This window comes from Pseudophryne corroboree, chromosome 1, assembly GCF_028390025.1.
Source record: "Pseudophryne corroboree isolate aPseCor3 chromosome 1, aPseCor3.hap2, whole genome shotgun sequence".
Classification (NCBI taxonomy): Eukaryota; Metazoa; Chordata; class Amphibia; order Anura; family Myobatrachidae; genus Pseudophryne; species Pseudophryne corroboree.
Window position 1 is genome coordinate 684,112,558 of NC_086444.1, and position 24,316 is coordinate 684,136,873.

The 24,316-nt window shown below is 49.6% G+C and overlaps 1 protein-coding gene across 2 annotated transcripts in view; it reads right to left on the minus strand.

The window, feature by feature from the left end:
* Positions 1 to 24,316, minus strand: part of AP1M1 (adaptor related protein complex 1 subunit mu 1) — a 328,968-nt gene that overhangs the window by 237,681 nt on the left and 66,971 nt on the right. For both annotated transcript variants that reach the window (XM_063914754.1, XM_063914755.1), the window contains exon 2: positions 16,985 to 17,141. In XM_063914754.1, the coding sequence (XP_063770824.1) occupies positions 16,985 to 17,141 (157 nt within the window). The remainder of the gene's footprint in view (positions 1 to 16,984; positions 17,142 to 24,316) is intronic.

Sequence of the window (24,316 nt, forward strand, 5' to 3'; positions counted from 1 at the left end):
TCCAGAAGAATTGTTCTGTCTGCCGGCAGAGCTGGCAAGCCCAATTTGAAGAAACGGTGAGGTGGGAGAGTTTGAAACTCCTGCCTGTACCTCATGGACACAGTATCTTGTACCCAAGGGTCCAGGCCAGACGACACCCAGACGTGGCTGAAACGCCGGAGTCTTGCCCCCACCTGACCCTCCTCCAGGCTGAGCTATCCACCGTCATGCGGAGGGCTTTGGGGTACCAGAAGCAGGCTTCTGGTCTTGGGAACCTGCGGGAGCAGGCTTCTTTCCCTTAGCGCGATCACCTCTGAAGAAGGTGTGAGAAGGCTTGTTCTTTCTAGGCCTCGCGGGCCGAAAGGACTGTGACATGGCTGGTGTAAAAGGCTTCTTCGTAGCCGATGCAGCTGAGGGGAGAAAAGGAGACTTACCCGCGGTAGCCGTGGCAATCCACGTCTCCAGCGCCTCCCCAAAGGGAGCCTGACCCGTATATGGTAAGCCCTCCACACTTTTCCTGGATTCCGCGTCCGCAGACCATTAGCGCAGCCAGAGACCCCTGCGAGCCTAGACGGACATGCAGGAGATCCCCGCAGCCATGTAACCCAGGTCCTTCATGGAATCTACCAGGAACCCTGCAGAATCCTGAATATTACGTAAAAATAAATCAACGTCACCTTTATCCATCATAGTCAAGTCCTCCTGTAGAGTGATTGACCACCTGGCTATAGCTTTAGAAATCCAAGCACAGGCAATAGTAGGCCGCAGTATAGCCCCTGAAGACGTGTAAATGGATTTGAGCGTAGCATCCACCTTGCGATCTGCCAGGTCCTTCAACGCGGTAGATCCCGGGACTGGTAAAACCACCTGTTTTGACAGCCTAGAGACAGAGGCGTCAACCATCGGCGGAGACTCCCGCTTCTTTCGATCTTCCTCTGGGAAGGGAAAAGCAACCAAGACCCTCTTAGGAATCTGGAATTTTTCTCCGGATTTTCCCAGGCTTTTACAAAGATAGCATTTAATTCCTTAGATGCTGGGAAGGTGAGGGGGGGGCTTTTTACTGTCCGTGAAAAAGGCAACACATCCCGTACGGCCTCAATCATCAACTGCACTCCCTTAGCAAGTGATGCCGTCCCCTCGACACATCCCCGTCACCGTCTGCAGTGTCAGAATCAGTGTCCGCATCATCCTGCATAATTTTGGCAAGTGCACGTTTGTGAGAATGTACCGCAGGGGACCCTGAGGGAGCAGTATCAGACCATACAACCATAGAGGATTGCAGCACCTGAGTGGCATGCTCAGTTCTAGCAACCCTTTCAGTAATCTGAGAAATAGTCCCCCTAAGAGAGGCTAACCATTCCGGCTCTCTAGCTGGGATCTGCGCTACAACAGTGCAATCCTGATTACATGGGATGGGATCTTCCTGAGAAGATAAATCCTCTGCAGCATATGAAACAGAGGGGCAGATGTATTAAACTGGAGAAGGCATGATGAAGTGATAAACCAGTGATATGTGCAAGGTGATAAAGGCACCAGCCAATCAGATCCTAACTGTTAATTTACATATTGGAGCTGATTGGCTGGTGCCTTTATCACCTTGCACAGATCACTGGTTTATCACTTCCTTATGCCTTCTCCAGGTTAATACATCCGCCCCAGAGTCTCTAGACAAGTTTGCAAATACACACCAATCACCCCACATACACACAGGGTACTGGGCAGACAGAGTCGTCATCACCACCACCCCCCAAGAATGGCAGACAGACAGAGATTGGAGCCAACCAACACACAGAGCGCTAATATAGGTATAGAGAGACCCTAAACCAGCGCTGACTGTGTCCCTTAATAGGTGGCCTTTACACAGCCTCCCCTCCCTTCTACAACCCCCTGGTACTGTACAGATAGCCGGAGCTGCACTGGAGGGACTGATCTTCCACTTGCATCCGACTGCAGGCAGGAAAATGGCGCTGAAACACGGCTGGATCCGCTCTAAGGAGAAGCTCCGCCCCTTAATGGCGCTGTCTTCTCGCTTTTCTGAGATTATACTGGCCTGAGGATTTTGTGCCGGCTGAGATCCACAGACCCCGACAGGCTGAATTGGTCAGTGTAGGGTCAGGTGCTGGCTCAGGGCGCCCCTCACCGAAGTACCGCTGAGCCATCCGGTAGCGCAGTTAATACTGCGCTCCTACCCTGAAGCCGCCATCTTCACACCGCCCCCCCGCTTGTTAGGGGGGATGGTGACTCACTCGCCACACTTCAGCTCTGCAAGGGGGTGGCGGCCTGCTGCTGGGGTGAGCGTTCCTCTGTGGCGGGGTGCGATCTATCCCCTCTGGAGCTCAATGTCCAGTCAGCGGAGACAGTGGCTCAGACTCCGCAGGGCGGACACCGCTCCCCCCCTCAGTCCCTCGTTGCAGGCAGGCTGTATCCAACAGCCTCCTGTAAAAAAAAAAAAAAAAAAAAACTCTAAAGATAAACTTTACTAGAAAAGCTCTGTAGTGCTCCCCTAGCTGTGACCGGCTCCTCCGGGCACATTTCCTAAATTCAGTCTGCTAGGAGGGGCATAGAGGGAGGAGCCAGCAGCCAGCCCACACTATTAAACTCTTAAAGTGCCAATGGCTCCTGGTGGACCCGTCTATACCCCATGGTACTAATATGGACCCCAGCATCCTCTAGGACGTAAGAGAAATAGGGATAGCAGTATGTGTGAGATGCACGGAATAGAAACCACACAGCAGCTATTGGCACACACAATCACATGTACAATACAGAAATTATTACAAACTATAAAACTGCACTGGACTAACAATACTAAGTAACTGGACTACTAAGTAAAGCTATGTATGTATGTATGTATGCATGTATGTATACGGATATAACAATGCACAGTAAATACTGGATGTATATCACAGGATACTTGTACTAAATATCCCTGTAGTTATGCACTTGTTCTTAACTAACACTGTCTAAACATGTAGAATACTTAAGTGTCCTGTAAATGCACAGCGCTGATGATGCAGGCGGCTTTACAGAGGAGACATTGCCCAGCAGTCCCAGAATCAGTGCAGCTGTGTTGTAATTGCGCCCAAACGCTGAAAGGGAGTGAGGGAGAAGAGAGATGCAGCTCCAGGGCGGGAACATTTGCTGTAAATGGCGCCGGGGGCTGGGGGAGGGGCTACAGGTCAGAGCCTTATCCCCTCTGCTGGACTTCACCATCGGGTACTGCGGGACCTATTGCAAATGGATTTTAAGAAATCCGACCTGTGCCCTTTGCCCTGGTGGCCTAGTGGGGTCCCTGTACGGCCACAGTGTCCACGCCAGCAGCGCGGTCCATCTCCGGAGACCGCGCAGGATCGCTATTTTGGCGGGTCCCGCCTGGGGAACCCTCTTACCTCCTCCCGAAGATGCGGCCACGTGTTTCAGGAGAGCAGCAGCGGTAAGTGTGCCTGAATTGACCAGAGCCCTCCGCTTTAAGTACCCGGCAACCAGGGAGCGGGAGTATACAGCGCCGCTTGGGGAGGTGAGGGAGCCGCAGCACGATATGTCACACTGACGTATAGCTCTTCTAAGTGCCTGTGCTGCGGCCCTTGAAGTCTTGTTTTCTTCAAAAAAGCTCTTTTCAGGGCTGCCTAGCACAGACCCCCCTGTTAGCAGCCTGCACTGCAGGCACCAACTTACAAACTGAGCTCCAGTGCCTGGAGGCGGGGATATAGAGGAGGCAGCGCTATGCATTCTGGGAATAGTCAAAGCTTTTTGTTTGCTGAAGCCACTGTGACAGGAGCTACCTACCTTGACATGCTGAAACTATGGCTCATCCTGCACTTGGAAGACGACAGTGCTGCCTTCATCTTTCAACAGGATGGTATCCCTTATTACCATACTGACGTTTTGGCCCCCCTCAATAACCAGTTGCCACAAAGATGGATCGGCCGTGTAGCTGTAGCAGACCAAGAACTGCTGCATTGGCCACCATCAAGGGTGCTTTAAGAGAGGAGGGGGCCCGTTGTGCTGCCTCCTCTGTTCAGGCCCCCTTCTCTATACCGGGAGCGCTGTAGAGTCTGAGCACTAGAGCGCTCAGACTCTACTGAGCATGTACAAAATTGTGGAATAGGCAGCGCTATAAATGAAGTGATTGGAAAGAAAATGTTATAATAATAACAATTTATTATGTTAAAAAAAACATTAGAAAACACTTAAAAAGCAATGGTATTCATTTCTCTCAGACCAATTGGTGTCTGTTCCTAAGTTTGTACCCAGGTAAGTCCACTAGTCCCACAGAGGATACAAAATAAATCCGCACAGATTGGTAGTTGAATAGTTACCAGTCACCGTAATTAGAGGTGGAAAGGCTTCCATAGGTTGAGATCAATGTTGGAAATTAGTGTCCTCATTTTGTAGCAATGGGTGCTGTAGTTGTCCTTTTATTGATGCGCAAAGGGCTGATAGTGGCTCCGGGGTTGGTTCAGACACTCAGTTGCGGTCACAGGAGCCGAGATGGTGCAAAACAGGATCCCCCCTGGGGTAACCATAAGAACCATGGGGTATAGACTGGAACCGCAGGAGACATGGGCACTTTAAGACTTTGAATGGGTGTGAACTGGCTCCTCCCTCTATGCCCCTCCTCCAGACTCCAGTTATAGGAACTGTGCCCAGGGAGACTGACATTTCGAGGAAAGGAATTATTGTTAAACTAAGGTGAGATACATACCAGCTCACACCGCAAACACGCCACGCAACATGACATTCAACAGAACTCAAGCCAACCGCATGAACAATGTCAGCAACAGGCTGACTATAACCATAACACAACCTGTGTGTAACCATAACTAATAACTGCAGATATAGTATGCACTGGGACGGGCGCCCAGCATCCTCTACGGACTAAGAGAAAAGGATTTACCGGTAGGTATTAAAATCCTATTTTCTCATACGTCCTAGAGGATGCTGGGGTAACCATAAGAACCATGGGGTTATACCAAAGCTCTAGAACGGGCGGCAGAGTGCGGATGACTCTGCAGCACCGATTGACCAAACATGAGGTCCTCCTCGGCCAGGGTATCAAACTTGTAAAACTTAGCAAAAAAGTGTTTGAACCCGACCAAGTAGCTGCTCGACAAAGTTGTAACGCCGAGACCCCCCGGGCAGCCGCCCAGGACGCACCCACCTTCCTAGTAGAATGGGCCTTCACCGATTTCGGTAACGACAATCCAGCTGTAAAATGAGCCCGCTGAATCGTAGCACAAATCCAACGTGCAATAGTCTGCTTGGAAGCAGGAGCCCCAATCTTGTTGGGATCATACAGGACAAAAAGAGCCTCCGTTTTCCTAATCTGAGCCATTCTGGGGACATAAATTTTTAAAGCTCTGACCACATCGAGAGACTTCGACTCCATTAAGACGTCAGTAGCCACTGGCACCACAATATGTTGGTTCATGTGGAACGACGACACCACCTTCAGCAGAAATTGTTGACGAGTCCTCAACTCTGCTCTATCTTCATGGAAGATCAAATAAGGGCTCTTGTGAGACAAGGACGCCAACTCCGATACCCGCCTTGCGGATGCCAAGGCCAACAGCATAACCACTTACTGTCAGTGTCCAGAGTCTTACCGGTACGCTGGGGCTGGCTTCTCTGGCGGTGTGCAGGCAGCGGTGGAGGTGGGCTGCTGCGCCGGATCCGTGGGCAGCAGTGGCGGCGGTGAGGGGGTCCGCTCGTGGCGGCGGGACGCCACTACAGCAGGTCGCTCTTGCTGAGCCGTTGCTAGGAGACCAGAGGCAGTGAGCAATGTGGCTTTGCAGAAAGGTCTGCATTACTGGGCGCCGCCACGTTGGAGACCAAGTTCTAAGCAGAGTTCCTGTTTTTTCCAGCCAATCCAGGGGAAGCTCTCCCTATAAAAGGGGGCTGGTTTAGGACAGGGACGCCAGTGCTTCAAGTTACAACCCTGTTGTAGGTGCGTTAGCCTGTGCTCCCAGGATCCTTGTCGTATTCTGGTCACCCCTGATCCTGCTTGGTCGGTTCTCTGTTGCTGCTGCAGTCCTGCCGTTCCTAACCTGCTACTGTCTGTGGAAGCGCTCCTGGAAAACCCGGTCCAATAAGACTCTTTGGGCACAGTCGGACCCGGGTCTTCTGTCTCATCTTTCAAGCCACACTCCACAGATCTACGTCACCAGCCACGTCTTTGTACCACCTACCACAATCTGCAGATTATCTTCAGCCTCATTCTCCAAACCACAGTCCCTGTCTCCAGCCACGGCTTCTTCAACTACCATCTACAGTTCATTATCTACAGTCTAGCCTTTCAAATTACAGTCCACAGTTCTTTGCCTCCAGCCACGTCTTTTAACCATCGTACTCCAGCCACAGTTCTCTACCTCAGCCCTGTACATAATAAATACTATTCATTGACTCTCAATCCCGCCTACGTTCTTCATTGCTCCGTATCCCATGCGAAGGAACTATATCCAACCCCCCTCATCTTGTTCACCCACAGCCAACTACCTCCTCGGGCGAGTCTCAGCTGCCGGATCCTCAAACTTTGTTAGGCGTGACACTTTTCAAGTGACAAAATTTCAACTCTACCTTCTGTAAAGGTTCAAACCAATGTGACTGAAGGAACTGCAACACCACATTAAGATCCCATGGTGCCACTGGAGGCACTAAAGGAGGTTGGATGTGCAACACGCCTTTCACGAAAGTCAACTTCTGGAAGGGAGGCCAATTGTTTTTGAAAGAAAACCGATCAGGCTGAAATCTGTACTTTAATTGAGCCCAACTTTAAGCCCACATCCACACCTGCTTGTAGAAAATGGAGAAAACGTCCTAACTGAAATTCTTCCGTAGGAGCCTTCTTGGATTCGCACCAAGACACATTATCTCCAAATACGGTGGTAATGTTTAGACATTACCCCTTTTCTAGCCTGAAGAAGTGTGGGAATGACTTCACAGGGAATACCCTTTCGGGCTAGGATCCGGCATTCAACCGCCACGCCGTCAAACGTAGCCGCGGTAAGTCGATACACGCACGGCCCCTGCTGTAACAGATCCTCTCGCAGAGGAAGAGGCCAGGGATCTCCTATGAGTAATTCCTGAAGATCTGGATACCAAGCCCTCCATGGCCAGTCTGGGGCAACGAGGATCGCCTGAACCTTTGTTATTATGATCTTTAGTACTTTCGGAATGAGTGGAAGCGGAGGGAATACATACACCGACTGAAACACCCATGGTGTTACTAGGGCGTCCACTGCTATTGCTTGAGGGTCTCGCGACCTGGAATAATATCTCTGAAGTTTCTTGTTGAGACGAGACGCCATCATGTCTATTTAAGGAATTCCCCAAAGACTTGTCACTTCTGTGAAGACCTCTTGATGAAGACCCCACTCCCCTGGATGGAGATCGTGTCTGCTGAGGAAGTCTGCTTCCCAGTTGTCCACTCCTGGAATGAAGATTGCTGACAGAGCGCTTGTATGTTTTTCCGCCCAACGGAGAACTTTCGTGGCCTCTGTCAATGCTGCTCTTTTTGTTCCGCCCTGGTGGTTTATGTACGCTATTGCTGTTACATTGTACGATTGAATCAGGACGGGCAGATTACGAAGATGTTCCGCTTGAAGAAGGCCGTTGTAAATGGCCCTTAACTCCAGAACGTTTTATGTGTAGACAAGTTTCTTGGCTTGACCATCTTCCCTGGAAATTTTCCCCATGTGTGACTGCACCCCAGCCTCGGAGACTCGCATCCGTAGTTACTAGGATCCAGTCCTGGATCCCGAACCTGCGCCACTCTAGGAGGTGAGAGCTGTTCAGCCACCACAGGAGCGAGATTCTGGTCTTGGAAGACAGGATTATCCTTCGGTGCATGTGAAGGTGGGATCCGGACCACTTGTCCAACAGTTCCTACTGAAACACCCTGGCATGTAATCTGCCAAACTGAATGGCCTCGTAAGCCGCCACCATTTTCCCCAGCAACCGAGTGCATTGATGGATTGACACTCTTGCCGGTTTCAGAATTTGTTTGACCAGGTTCTGAATTTCCAGAGCCTTTTCCACTGGAAGAAAAACTCTAATTCTGTATCCAGAATCATTCGCAGAAAGGACAGCCGCGTCGTCGGCACCAACTGTGATTTCGGCAAGTTTAGGAGCCAACCATGTTGTTGCAGAACTGGTCAGGGAGATGGCCATGCTCTGCAGCAATTGGTCCCTGGATCTCGCCTTTATCAGGAGATCGTCCAAGTACAGGATAATTGTGATTCCTCGCTTGCGCAGGAGAACCATCATTTCCGCCATACTTTGGTGAAAACCCTCGGAGCCGTGGACAGACCAAACGGCAACATTTGAAATTGGTAATGACAATCCTGAACTGCAAACCTCAGGTAAGCCTGATGCGGAGGATAGATGGGTACATGCAAGTAGGCATCCTTTATATCCACCGACACCATAAAATCCCCTTCCTCCAGACTGGAGATCACTGCCCGGAGAGATTCCATCTTGAATTTGAATTTTCTTAGGTAGAAATTGAGGGATTTTAGATTCAGGATTTGTCTGACCGAGCCGTCTGGCTTCGGGACCACTAACAGGCTCGAATAAAATCCTTCTCCCTGTTGTGATGGGGGACCTTGATAATGACCTGATTTGGGACAACTTTTGTATTGCGTCGCGTACCACCTCCCTGTCCGGAAGAGAAGCTGGTAAGGCCGATTTGAAAAATCGGCGAGGGAGAACGTCTCGAAACTCTAGTTTGTACCCCTGGGACACTATTTCCAAAACCCATGGGTCCAGGGCCGAACGAACCCAGAACTGACTGAAGAGTTTCAGTCGTGCCCCCACCAGTGCGGACTCCCGCAGAGGAGTCCCAGCATCATGCGGTGGATTTGGCAGAAGCCGGGGAGGACCTTCTGCTCCTGGGAACCTGCCACTGTCAGTGATCTTTGACCTTTTCCCCTTCCTCTATTAGCAAGGAAGGAAGATTCTCGGCCTTTCTTGTATTTATTGGGCCGAAAGGACTGCATCTGATAGTGGTGTGTTTTCTTTTGTTGTGCGGGAACATAAGGTAAAAATAAGAATTTACTTACCGATAATTCTATTTCTTGTAGTCCGTAGTGGATCCTGGGAACTCCGTAAGGACCATGGGGAATAGCGGCTCCGCAGGAGACTGGGCACAAAACTAAAGCTTTAGGACTACCTGGTGTGCACTGGCTCCTCCCCCTATGACCCTCCTCCAAGCCTCAGTTAGGATACTGTGCCCGGACGAGCGTACACAATAAGGAAGGATTTTGAATCCCGGGTAAGACTCATACCAGCCACACCAATCACACCGTACAACCTGTGATCTGAACCCAGTTAACAGCATGATAACAGCGGAGCCTCTGAAAAGATGGCTCACAACAACAAAAACCCGATTTTTGTAAAAGCAACTATGTACAAGTATTGCAGACAATCCGCACTTGGGATGGGCGCCCAGCATCCACTACGGACTACGAGAAATAGAATTATCGGTAAGTAAATTCTTATTTTCTCTGACGTCCTAGTGGATGCTGGGAACTCCGTAAGGACCATGGGGATTATACCAAAGCTCCCAAACGGGCGGGAGAGTGCGGATGACTCTGCAGCACCGAATGAGAGAACTCCAGGTCCTCCTCAGCCAGGGTATCAAAATTGGAGAATTTAGCAAACGTGTTTGCCCCTGACCAAGTAGCTGCTCGGCAAAGTTGTAAAGCCGAGACCCCTCGGGCAGCCGCCCAAGATGAGCCCACCTTCCTTGTGGAATGGGCTTTTACAGATTTAGGCTGTGGCAGGCCTGCCACAGAATGTGCAAGCTGAATTGTACTACAAATCCAACGAGCAATAGTCTGCTTAGAAGCAGGAGCACCCAGCTTGTTGGGTGCATACAGGATAAACAGCGAGTCAGATTTTCTGACTCCAGCCGTCCTGGAAACATTTTCAGGGCCCTGACTACATCCAGCAACTTGGGGTCCTCCAAGTCCCTAGTAGCCGCAGGTACCACAATAGGCTGGTTCAGGTGAAACGCTGAAACAACCTTAGGGAGAAATTGAGGACGAGTCCTCAATTCTGCCCTGTCCGTATGAAAAATTAGTTAAGGGCTTTTATAGGATAAAGCCGCCAATTCTGACACACGCCTGGCCGAAGCCAGGGCCAACAGCATTACCACTTTCCATGTGAGATATTTTAAGTCCACAGTGGTGAGTGGTTCAAACCAATGTGATTTTAGGAACCCCAAAACTACATTGAGATCCCAAGGTGCCACTGGAGGCACAAAAGGAGGCTGTATATGCAGTACCTCCTTGACAAAAGTCTGAACTTCAGGAACTGAAGCCAGTTCTTTCTGGAAGAAAATCGACAGGGCCGAAATTTGAACCTTAATGGACCCTAATTTTAGGCCCATAGACAGTCCTGTTTGCAGGAAATGCAGGAAACGACCCAGTTGAAATTCCTCTGTAGGGGCCTTCCTGGCCTCGCACCACGCAACATATTTACGCCAAATACGGTGATAATGTTGTGCGGTTACATCCTTCCTGGCTTTGATCAGGGTAGGGATGACTTCATCCAGAATGCCTTTTTCCTTCAGGATCCGGCGTTCAACCGCCATGCCGTCAAACGCAGCCGCGGTAAGTCTTGGAACAGACAGGGTCCCTGCTGGAGCAGGTCCCTTCTTAGAGGTAGAGGCCATGGGTCCTCTGTGAGCATCTCTTGAAGTTCCGGGTACCAAGTCCTTCTTGGCCAATCCGGAGCCACGAGTATAGTTCTTACTCCTCTCCGTCTTATAATTCTCAGTACCTTGGGTATGAGAGGCAGAGGAGGGAACACATACACTGACTGGTACACCCATGGTGTTACCAGAGCGTCCACAGCTATTGCCTGAGGGTCCCTTGACCTGGCGCAATACCTGTCTAGTTTTTTGTTGAGGCGGGACGCCATCATGTCCACCTTTGGTTTTTCCCAACGGTTCACAATCATGTGGAAGACTTCTGGATGAAGTCCCCACTCTCCCGGGTGGAGGTCGTGCCTGCTGAGGAAGTCTGTTTCCCAGTTGTCCACTCCCGGAATTAACACTGCTGACAGTGCTATCACATGATTTTCCGCCCAGCTTAGAATCCTTGCAGCTTCTGCCATTGCCCTCCTGCTTCTTGTGCCGCCCTGTCTGTTTACGTGGGCGACTGCCGTGATGTTGTCTGACTAGATCAGCACCGGCTGACCTTGAAGCAGAGGTCTTGCTAGGCTTAGAGCATTGTAGATGGCCCTTAGCTCCAGGATATTTGTGTGAAGTGATGTCTCCAGGCTTGACCACAAGCCCTGGAAATTTCTTCCCTGTGTGACTGCTCCCCAGCCTCTCCGGCTGGCATCCGTGGTCACCAGGACCCAGTCGTGAATGCCGAATCTGCGGCCCTCTAGAAGATGAGCACTCTGCAACCACCACAGGAGAGACACCCTTGTCTTTGGTGACAAGATTATCCGCTGATGCATCTGAAGATGCGACCCGGACCATTTGTCTAGCAGATCCCACTGGAAGGTTCTTGCGTGGAATCTGTCGAATGGGATTGCTTCGTAGGAAGCCACCATTTTTCCCAGGACCCTTGTGCATTGATGCACTGAGACTTGGCCTGGTTTTAGGAGATTTCTGACTAGCTCGGATAACTCCCTGGCTTTCTCCTCCGGGAGAAAAACCTTTTTCTGGACTGTGTCCAGGATCATCCCTAGGAATAGAAGGCGTGTCGTCGGGATCAGCTGCGATTTTGGAATATTGAGAATCCAACCGTGCTGCCGCAACACTATCTGAGATAGTGCTACCCCGACTTCCAACTGTTCCCTGGATCTTGCCCTTATCAGGAGATCGTCCAAGTAAGGGATAACTAAAACTCCCTTCCTTCGAAGGAGTATCTCTTCCAGGTTTGCAATCACTGCTCTGAGTGACTCCATCTTGAATTTGAACCTCTGTATGTAAGTGTTCAAGGATTTTAGATTTAAAATTGGTCTCACCGAGCCGTCCGGCTTCGGTACCACAAACAGTGTGGAATAATACCCCTTTCCCTGTTGCAGGAGGGGTACCTTGGTTATCACTTGCTGGGAATACAGCTTGTGAATGGCTTGCAATACTGCCTCCCTGTCTGAGGGAGACGTCGGTAAAGCAGACTTTAGGAAACGGCGAGGGGGAGACGTCTCGAATTCCAATTTGTACCCCTGAGATACCACCTGAAGGATCCAGGGGTCCACTTGCGAGTGGGCCCACTGCGCGCTGAACTTCTTGAGACGGGCCCCCACCGTGCCTGAGTCCGCTTGTAAAGCCCCAGCGTCATGCTGAGGACTTTGCGGAGGCAGGAGAGGGCTTCTGTTCCTGGGAACTGGCTGTGTGCTGCAGCCTTTTTCCTCTCCCTCTGCCACGGGGCAGAAATGAGGAGCCTTTTGCCCGCTTGCCCTTATGGGGCCGAAAGGACTGCGCCTGATAATACGGCGTCTTCTTATGTTGAGAGGCTACCTGGGGTAAAAATGTGGATTTTCCAGCAGTTGCCGTGGCTACCAGGTCTGATAGACCTACCCCAAATAACTCCTCCCCCTTATAAGGCAATACTTCCATGTGCCTTTTGGATTCCGCATCACCTGACCACTGCTGCGTCCATAACCCTCTTCTTGCAGAAATGGACAGCGCACTTACTCTTGATGCCAGTCGGCAAATATCCCTCTGCGCATCACGCATATATAAAAATGCATCTTTTAAATGCTCTATAGTCAGTAATATACTGTCCCTATCTAGGGTATCAATATTTTCAGTCAGGGAATCCGACCACGCCACCCCAGCACTGCACATCCAGGCTGAGGCGATTGCCGGTCGCAGTATAACACCCGTGTGAGTGTATATACATTTTAGGATATTCTCCTGCTTTCTGTCGGCAGGTTCCTTTAGGGCGGCCGTATCAGGAGAGGGTAGTGCCACCTGTTTAGACAAGCATGTGAGCGCTTTATCCACCCTAGGGGGTGTTTCCCAACGTGCCCTATCCTCTGGCGGGAAAGGGTATGATGCCAATAACCTTTTAGGAATTATTAGTTTTTTATCGGGGGAAACCCACGCCTCATCACACACTTCATTTAATTCCTCGGATACAGGAAAAACTACAGGCAGTTTTTTCTCACCAAACATAATACCCTTTTTAGTGGTACTTGTATTATCAGAATTATGCAAAACATTTTTCATTGCCTCAATCATGTAACGTGTGGCCCTACTGGAAGTCACATTTGTCTCATCATCGTCGACACTGGAGTCAGTATCCGTGTCTGTGTCTGCCATCTGAGGTAACGGGCGTTTTAGAGCCCCTGATGGCGTTTGAGACCCCTGGACAGGCACAAGCTGAGTAGCCGGCTGTCTCATATCGTCAACTGTCTTTCGTAAAGAGCTGACATTGTCACGCAATTCCTTCCATAAGTTAATCCACTCAAGTGTCGACTCCCTAGGGGGTGACAACTCTATTATAGGCAATTGCTCCGCCTCCATCTCATTTTCCTCCTCAAACAGGTCGACACAATCGTACCGACACACCGCACACACACAGGGAATGCTCTGATAGAGGACAGGACCCCACTAGCCCTTTGGGAAGACAGAGGGAGAGTATGCCAGCACACACCAGAGCGCTATATATAGACAGGAATACCACTATATAACGTGCTTTTCCCTTTATAGCTGCTGTTATTATCAAAACTGCGCCAAATTAGTGCCCCCCCTCTCTTTTTTACCCTTTTCTGTAGTGCAGGACTGCAGGGGAGAGTCAGGGAGACGTCCTTCCAGCGGAGCTGTGATGGAAAATGGTGCCCGTGTGCTGAGGAGATAGGCTCCGCCCCCTTCTCGGCGGCCTTTTCTCCCGCTTTTTGGTGAATTCTGGCAGGGGTTAAAATACATCCATATAGCCCTGGGGGTTATATGTGGTGTATTTTCGCCAGCCAAGGTGTTTTACATTGCTGCTCAGGGCGCCCCCCCCTAGCGCCCTGCACCCTCAGTGACCGGAGTGTGAAGTGTGCCTGAGGAGCAATGGCGCACAGCTGCAGTGCTGTGCGCTACCTTGTTGAAGACTGATGTCTTCTGCCGCCGATTTTTCCGGACCTCTTCTTGCTTCTGGCTCTGTAAGGGGGCCGGCGGCGCGGCTCTGGGACCGGACTCCGAGGCTGAGCCTGTGTTCGGTCCCTCTGGAGCTAATGGTGTCCAGTAGCCTAAGAAGCCCAAGCTGGCTGCAAGCAGGCAGGTTCGCTTCTTCTCCCCTTAGTCCCTCGATGCAGTGAGCCTGTTGCCAGCAGGTCTCACTGAAAATAAAAAACCTAAAACTAAACTTTCACTAAGAAGCTCAGGAGAGCCCCTAGTGTGCACCCTTCTCGGCCGGGCACAAAAATCTAACTGAGGCTTGGAGGAGGGTCATAGGGGGAGGAGCCAGTGCACACCAGGTAGTCCTAAAGCTTTACTTTTGTGCCCAGTCTCCTGCGGAGCCGCTATTCCCCATGGTCCTTACGGAGTTCCCAGCATCCACTAGGACGTCAGAGAAAAGGATGACTTACTCGCGGTAGCCGTAGATACAAAATCAGCAAGACCGTCACCAAACAAGACACCACCTTTATATGGTAGAGACTCCATATTTCTCTTAGAATTCGCATCAGCATTCCATTGATGAATCCACAATGCTCTCCTAGCTGAGACTGCCATGGCATTGGCTTTCGAACCCAAAAGGCCGATATCCCTCGCAGCTTCCTTTAGGTAGGCTGCAGCGTCTCTGATATGACCTAGTGTCAAGAGAAAGCTATCCCTATCCAGGGTATCTATCTCAGAAGACAAGCTATCAGCTTTCAAATAGTGTGTTCAGTTCATGTGAGGGAGGAAACGTTACCTCAGGTTTCTTTCCCTTATACATATAGACCCTTTTATCAGGAACAAGAGGGTCTTCCGAGATATGTAATACGTCTTATCGCCACAATCATGTACCGAATGCTCTTTGCCAATTTTGGATCTAATCTGTTATCACTGTAGTCGACAATGGAGTCAGAGTCCGTGTCGGTATCTGTGTCTGCCAACTGAGCAAACGATCGCTTTTGTGACCCCGAGGGGGTCTGGACTTGTAACACATCCTCCACAGATTTCTTCCATGCCTGGTTCGGAGACTCAGATTTATCCAATCTCTTATTAATAAGAGCACAGATATTGCACCAAATTTACTGTGCCCCCCCCCACCCCGTTTTTCACCCTGATACTTATGCAGCAGTGTGAGGAAGGACCAGCGTCTCTGTAGCCTGTTGTAGAGAAAATGGCGCTGTTGTGAGCTGCAAGGGCTAAGCTCCGCCCCCGTAATGGCGCGCTTCAGTCCCGCTATTTTTAAATAAATATTTATACGGGCGGGGGTTAGGACAGTGCCCCGGATACTATGTCCCCTATAGCCAGTTCCCCCCCCACCCCTTGCACCCTGTAGTGCCGCTGTGTAGTGGGAGGATGGCGCACAGCGTGCGATCGCTGTGTGGTACCTTAGAAGCCATCACTGAAGTCTTCTATGCTTCTTCTATTCACCTGTCATCTGACTTCTGGCTCTGCAAGGGGGGTGACGGCCGTCTCTGGGAACGAGCATCTAGGCGTACCTAGCGATCAGACCCTCAGGAGCTAATGGTGTCCTGTAGACAAGAAGCAGATCTGACTTCTCTCCCCTAAGTCCCACGAAGCAGGGAGACTGTTGCCAGCAGTCTCCCTGAAAATAAAAAACCTGACAAAAAAGTATTTTCCCGAGAAACTCTGGATGCACACTGAGGAGCTCTACAGTCTGCCTGGGCACAATTCTAAAACTGGAGTCTGGAGGAGGGGCATAGAGGGAGGAGCCAGTTCACACCCAAAGTCTTAAAGTGCCCATGTTTCCTGCGGATCCCGTCTATACCCCATGGTTCTTATGGTTACCCCAGCATCCTCTAGGATGTATGAGAAATGAACACCATTGCTTTATAAGTGTTTAACATAATTGTTATATTATCATAACATTATCTTTCCAATCACTTCATTTATAGGGCTGCCTATTCTACAATTTTGTATATCCTCAGGAGTGACTCTCCTGCTTTCCTGGCAGCTGCTTGGTGCAGCGACTGCATACCGAGTGCCTGTTCTTCTTGATAAGAATGAGTTTTTGCATTTCTACTGCGCATGTGCAGACGTCTGGGAAAATGGTGCAATGGACATTTTCTTTAGTGATTTCTGTACTTCGCATGCACAGAACTCCGTGAAAATAGCCGCTGCGCCATTTTCACTGGGTTTTAACAGTGCCGGTGACGTCAGCGCGGGACTTTGGAGGGGTACTTTTCTTTTTAAAACTGGGTGCAGCGTGTGCGGTGAGGGCCCCCCTGGAGTCAGGGTCCCGTGTTCACCGCACACACTGTACCCATTATAGATACGCCAGTGGCCACCACGTTCCCCAGAGCTCACCCTGTGCGATTTCTCCTGGTGGGGTTTCATCAAGGATCGTGCGTTTGTAGCACCACTTGCAATGATGCTGGCTGACCTGTGCAGGTGCATCAGCGCAACCATCACAGAAATTAACACCCAAATGCTACAAATAGTTTGGGAGGATCCGGACTACTGGTTTGATGGGTGCTGTGCTACGAATGGAGCGCACACTGAACATTTGTAATTTGTCTGAAAGAAACTTGAGTTTTCCTTTTCATCAGTGCTTACTGTGTTTACCTTACTTACAATAAACTGGGTACAAAAATCATTGAAATTGACTTAGCCTGTATTAGTGCACATATATGCCAGTCTTTTCTTGCTTATTTAGAAAAGTGATACTCTTGAAGATTATAAATATGCAAGTTAGTGGCAACTAGCCCGCCAAAGTGACTGAACAGTAATGTCAGCCGCCACGCAAAACACTTGATATCCCCCCACAGAGATCAGGAGCAGCATTAGCCTTTTATTATAGCTGATTATTTTGTGGATAATTTGTGGAGCAATGTCATTCTTTTCAGCCACCTCTAAAATAATGTTCCAGACAAAGGATACAATATAAATTATTGTGTTTGATCCACATAAAGCGGACTCCTCCATGAGCCAGTATTGGTGATAGTGCACCTTCTTCTTCCTTCTCCATTAAGATTGGCATGAAGTGCTCGACTTCAGACATGTCCACATCCCCACGGTAATTGCGACAAATGAGTACCTACAAGGAAAAGACAGAAAATTGTCATATATAATATACTATAAAACTTTCCTAGTGGAAAGCAGCTTTCATTGCAGCAGCAACAGTATGATATTCTGTTTAAAGCCAAACTACAGTATAATTGAATTATATAATTATGATTATGTTCAAAAATAAGATTTTACTCACCGGTAAATCTATTTCTCGTAGTCCGTAGTGGATGCTGGGAACTCCGTAAGGACCATGGGGAATAGACGGGCTCCGCAGGAGACTGGGCACTCTAAAAGAAAGATTAGGTACTATCTGGTGTGCACTGGCTCCTCCCTCTATGCCCCTCCTCCAGACCTCAGTTAGGATACTGTGCCCGGAAGAGCGTACACAATAAGGAAAGGATTTGGAATCCCGGGTAAGACTCATACCAGCCACACCAATCACACCGTACAACTTGTGATACTATACCCAGTGAACAGTATGAATAACAACTGAGCCTCTCAACAGATGGCTAACAATAACCCTTTTGTTAACAATAACTATGTACAAGTATTGCAGACAATCCGCACTTGGGATGGGCGCCCAGCATCCACTACGGACTACGAGAAATAGATTTACCGGTGAGTAAAATCTTATTTTCTCTGACGTCCTAGTGGATGCTGGGAACTCCATAAGGACCATGGGGATTATACCAAAGCTCCCAAACGGGAGGGAGAGTGCGGATGACTCTGCAGCATCGAATGAGCAAACTCAAGGTCCTCCTCAGCCAGGGTATCAAACTTGTAGAACTTTGCAAAAGTGTTTGAACCCGACCAAGTAGCTGCTCGGCAAAGCTGTAATGCCGAGACCCCTCGGGCAGCCGCCCAAGAAGAGCCCACCTTCCTTGTGGAATGGGCTTTTACTGATTCTGGAGGCGGCAAGCCATCCGCAGAATGAGCCTGCTGAATCGTGTTACAGATCCAGCGCGCAATAGACAGCTTAGAAGCAGGAGCACCCAGCTTGTTGGATGCATGCAGGATAAACAGCGAGTCAGTTTTCCTGACTCCAGCCGTTCTGGCTACATAAATCTTCAAAGCCCTGACTACCTCTAGTAACTTGGAAGCCTCCAAGTCCTGAGTAGCCACCGGCACCACAATAGGTTGGTTCAAGTGAAACGCTGATACCACCCTAGGGAGGAATTGGGGACACGTCCTCAATTCTGCTCTGTCCATATGGAAGATCAGATAGGGGCTTTTACAGGACAAAGCCGCCAATTCTGACACCCACCTAGCCGAAGCCAAGGCCAAAAGCATGACCACTTTCCACGTGAGATATTTTAATTCCACAGTCTGAAGTGGCTCAAACCAATGTGATTTTAGGAAATCGAACACCACGTTGAGATCCCAAGGTGCCACTGGGGGCACAAAAGGGGGCTGAATATGCAGCACTCCCTTAACAAACGTCTGAACTTCAGGCAGTGAAGCCAGTTCTTTTTGAAAGAAAATAGACAGGGCCGAAATCTGGACTTTAATGGATCCCAATTTTAGGCCCAGTCACTCCTGACTGTAGGAAGCACAGAAATCGACCCAGCTGAAATTCTTCTGTGGGGGCCTTCATAGCCTCACACCAAGCAACATATTTTCGCCATATGCGGTGATAATGCATTGCTGTCACCTCTTTCCTAGCCTTTATCAGCGTAGGAATGACTTCAACCGGAATGCCCTTTTCCATCAGGATCCGGCGTTCAACCACCATGCCGTCAAACGCAGCCGCGGTAAGTCTTGGAACAGACAGGGCCCCTGCTGTAGCAGGTCCTGTCTGAGAGGCAGAGGCCAAGGGTCCTCTGAGATCATTTCTTGTAGTTCCGGGTACCAAGTCCTTCTTGGCCAATCCGGAACGATGAGTCTAGTTCTTACTCCTCTTTTTCTTATTATCCTCAGCACCTTTGGTATGAGAGGAAGAGGAGGGAACACATAAACCAACTGGTACACACACGGTGTCACTAGAGCGTCCACAGCTATCGCCTGAGGGTACCTTGACCTGGCGCAATATCTTTTTAGCTTTTTGTTTAGGCGGGACGCCATTATGTCCACCTGTGGCCGTTGCCAACGGTTTACAATCAGTTGGAAGACTTCCGGATGAAGTCCCCACTCTCCCGGGTGGAGGTCGTGCCTGCTGAGGAAGTCTGCTTCCCAGTTGTCCACTCCCGGAATGAACACTGCTGACAGTGCTATCACGTGATTTTCCGCCCATCGGAGAATCCTTGTAGCTTCTGCCATCGCCATCCTGCTTCTTGTGCTGCCCTGTCGGTTTACATGGGCGACCGCCGTGATGTTGTCTGACTGAATCAGCACCGGCTGGTTTTGAAACAGGGGTCTTGCCTGACTTAGGGCATTGTAAATGGCCCTTAGTTCCAGAATATTTGTGTGTAGGGAAGCCTCCTGACTCGACCATTGTCCTTGGAAGTTTCTTCCCTGCGTGACTGCCCCCCAACCTCGGAGGCTTGCATCCGTGGTTACCAGGACCCAGTCCTGTATGCCGAATCTGCGGCCCTCGAGAAGATGAGCACTCTGCAGCCACCACAGCAGAGACACCCTGGCCCTCGGGGACAGGGTGATCAGCCGATGCATCTGAAGATGCGATCCGGACCACTTGTCTAACAGATCCCACTGAAAGATCCTTGCATGGAACCTGCTGAATGGAATTGCCTCGTAAGAAGCTACCATCTTTCCCAGGACTCGCGTGCAGTGATGCACCGACACCTGTTTTGGTTTCAGGAGGTCTCTGACCAGAGATGACAACTCCTTGGCCTTCTCCTCCGGGAGAAACACCTTCTTCTGGTCTGTGTCCAGAATCATACCCAGGAACAGCAGACGCGTCGTAGGAACCAGCTGCGACTTTGGAATATTCAGAATCCAGCCGTTCTGTTGTAGCACTTCCTGAGATAGTGCTACTCTGACCAACAACTGCTCCCTGGACCTCGCCTTTATAAGGAGATCGTCCAAGTATGGGATAATGAGAACTCCCTTCTTTCGAAGGAGTATCATCATTTCGGCCATTACCTTGGTAAATACCCTCGGTGCCGTGGACAGACCAAACGGCAACGTCTGGAATTGGTAATGGCAGTCTTGTACCACAAACCGGAGGTACACCTGGTGAGGTGGGTAAATGGGGACATGCAGGTACGCATCCTTGATGTCCAGCGACACCATAAAATCCCCCTCTTCCAGGCTCCAGGTGTGCATTAGGGAACACAGTTTTTTTCCTACACAGAATTACCCCTCCCTTTTAGCACCTGAGTGACATTACAATCTGATTGAGCAGCTTTCCATTTTGTGTATTGTATTTAGAGAGGCATAGATGGGTCAGCATTAGGAGGGATTGCTGACTCCATAGTGCCATAGGGGAAGCCAGGGGTATACCCGGGTAAGCTGGCTCTCAGATGCTGTAGGAGCCATTACCATGTGGCCTTACACTGGGAATTTAACCCAGACATATTTGTAATTATTTATGGGGTGGGTGTGGGGTGTGGGGTGCGGTGGCCCCTGTGTCGGTGTGGCTGGGCTGCTTCAGGTCGGCACACCCTAACACTTTATTAACACTTATGATTTTCCCTATCACTTTGTATATATTATTTTGTATATATTATTTTAATCACACCACTTACATAGCACTTCTGTGCTTCTTATTAACCCCTATTAATTTTCACCTGTGTGCTAACCTGGGGTGGCCGACCTGTGCCGACATCGTGGGGTCCTGCACCCCGGACCCATACCTAGTATTAGGGACCCCCAGTGACGGAGAAGCCTTGTCGATCGGCCTGGGGGCTTAACCCTATATCTGCAGATATACACAACTAAGATCTCCGTATTATCTGACTATTATGTAGTAATATTTTTCACTCGGTGTGCATTAGGGAACACAGTTTTTTACCATGTAATCCCCTTCTTCCAGGCTTGCAATAACCGCCCTGAGCGATTCCATTTTGAACTTGAACCTTCTTATATAAGTGTTCAAGGATTTCAAATTTAGAATGGGTCTCACCGAACCGTCTGGTTTCGGTACCACGAACATTGTGGAATAGTAACCCCGTCCCTGTTGAAGGAGGGGAACTTTTATTATCACCTGCTGGAGGAACAGCTTGTGAATTGCCGCCAGCACCACCTCCCTGTCCGGGGGAGTAGCTGGCAAGGCTGATTTGAGGTAACGGCGAGGGGGAGACGTCTCGAATTCCAGCTTGTATCCCTGAGATACCGCGTGTAGAACCCAGGGATCCACCTGTGAGCAAACCCACCTGTCGCTGAAGTTCCGGAGACGGGCCCCCACCGCACCTGGCTCTACCAGTGGAGCCCCAGCGTCATGTAGTAGATTTAGTGGAAGCAGGGGAGGATTTCTGTTCTTGGGAACTGGCTGTATGGTGCAGCTTTTTCCCTCTGCCCCTGCCTCTGGGCAGAAAGGACGCGCCTTTAACCCGCTTGCCTTTCTGGGGCCGAAAGGACTGTACCTGATAATACGGTGCTTTCTTTGGCTGTGAGGGAACCTGGGGTAAAAATGTCGACTTCCCAGCTGTCGCTGTGGAAACGAGGTCAGAGAGACCATCCCCAAACAATTCCTCACCCTTGTAAGGCAAAACCTCCATGTGTCTTTTAGAATCCGCATCACCTGTCCACTGCCGAGTCCATAATACTCTCCTGGCAGAAACTGACATCACATTTATTCTAGATGCCAGCCGGCAAATATCCCTCTGTGCATCTCTCATGTATAAGACTACGTCTTTAATATGCTCTATGGTTAGCAATATAGTGTCCCTGTCAAGGGAATCAATATTATCAGACAGGGAATCAGACCACGCTGCTGCAGTACTGCACATCCATGCTGAAGCAATAGCAGGTCTCAGTATAGTACCTGAGTGTGTATATACAGACTTCAGGATAGCCTCCTGCTTTCTATCCGCAGGCTCCTTTAAGGCGGCCGTATCCTGAGACGGTAGTGCCACCTTTTTTGATAAGCGTGTGAGCGCTTTATCCACCCTTGGGGATGTCTCCCAACGTACCCTGTCCTCTGGCGGGAAAGGGTACGCCATTAGTAACTTTTTAGAAATCACTAATTTTTTATCGGGGGAAGCCCACGCTTCTTCACACACTTCATTTAACTCATCTGAAGGGGGAAAAACCACTGTTTGCTTTTTCTCCCCAAACATAATACCCTTTTTAGTGGTACCTGGGTTAATGTCAGAAATGTGCAACACATTTTTCATTGCCGTAATCATGCAACGGATAGCCTTAGTGGAATGTACATTAGTCTCGTCGTCGTCGACACTGGAGTCAGACTCCGTGTCGACATCTGTGTCTGCCATCTGAGGTAGCGGGCATTTTTGAGCCCCTGATTGCCTTTGAGACGCCTGGGCAGGCACTGGCTGAGCCGGCTGTCCCACAGCTGTTATGTCATCCAGCCTTTTATGTAAGGAGTTGACACTGTCGGTTAATACCTTCCACATATCCATCCACTCTGGTGTCGACCCTGCAGGGGGTGACATCACATTTATCGGCACCTGCTCCGCCTCCACATAAGCCTCCTCATCAAACATGTCGACACAGCCGTACCGACACACCGCACACACACAGGGAATGCTCTGACTGAGGACAGGACCCCACAAAGTCCTTTGGGGAGACAGAGAGAGAGTATGCCAGCACACACCACAGCGCTATATAACACAGGGATTTACACTACACAAAGTGATTTTCCCTATAGCAGCTATAATACACAGTAATACGCCTAAATTTAGTGCCCCCCCTCTCTTTTTTACCCTATTGAGCCTGGAAACTGCAGGGGAGAGCCTGGGGAGCGTCCTTCCAGCGGAGCTGTGAAGAGGACATGGCGCCAGTGTGCTGAGGGAGATAGCCCCGCCCCTTTTTCGGCGGGCTTCTCCCGCTCTTTTTATTAATATTATGGCAGGGGATATTTACACATATATAGTTTATTAGACTATATTATGTGTTTTTTGCCATTTTTAAGGTAATCTAATTGCAGCCCAGGGCGCCCCCCCCAGCGTCCTGCACCCATCAGTGACCGGAGTATGTGGTGTGCATGGGGAGCAATGGCACACAGCTGCAGTGCTGTGCGCTACCTTAATGAAGACCGGAGTCTTCAGCCGCCGATTTTCTCCTCGGAATCTTCCGTCTTCTGGCTCTGCAAGGGGGACGGCAGTGCGGCTCCGGGACCGGACGACCGAGGCTGGGCCTGTGTTTGAACCCTCTGGAGCTAATGGTGTCCAGTAGCCTAGAAGCCCAAGCTAGCTGCAAGCAGGTAGGTTTGCTTCTCTCCCCTAAGTCCCTCGTAGCAGTGAGTCTGTTGCCAGCAGATCTCACTGAAAATAAAAAACCTAATAAATACTTTCTTTACTAAGAGCTCAGGAGAGCCCCTAGTGTGCAACCAGCTCGAGCCGGGCACAGATTCTAACTGAGGTCTGGAGGAGGGGCATAGAGGGAGGAGCCAGTGCATACCAGTAGATCTAATTCTTTCTTAGAGTGCCCAGTCTCCTGCGGAGCCCGTCTATTCCCCATGGTCCTTACGGAGTTCCCAGCATCCACTAGGACGTCAGAGAAATGGGTTTTACTGCATTGCAGCATAACGATAACTCGCACACTAATTTGGTAATTTATTTTGCAACACCGTAATCATATAGAACAATTGCAGGGTGGATACTTGTACATGGAATAAGATGTGTTTCACAATATATACGATTACTGTGCTCAATCCCAACCATAAAGTATGTAGAGGCTTGCACATAATCTCCTAAATACAGGTATTTCCTTTGCTTCATTTTTATTTTTATTTTTTTCTGATAAAAAGTTAGTCATCCAATGGAAAAATGTCCAATCTTCACTTGTACACAACAGCAATTCTACACTTAGCATGCATCTATAATGCAAATTGGGCTCATACAAACAAAGGTGAAAGCAAGCTAATCTGGAATTACATGTAACTTGTGTTGCTCTGCAGCGAGTTTGTTTTAAAGTGTTTTTCATTTCAGTGATGCGGATGAGCATAATCACTGTTAGAAACTTATATCTAATGCTGGGTGAACACCTATACGATTGTCTGCTCATTCACAGACAAAGTTAATGGGCTATCAATTGTATGTGTGTGTATGCCGGACCATTGCAAGAGCATTATCTAATAAATGCCTTAAAACACTATTTCTAGCATAGTGTGTATATGGGGCT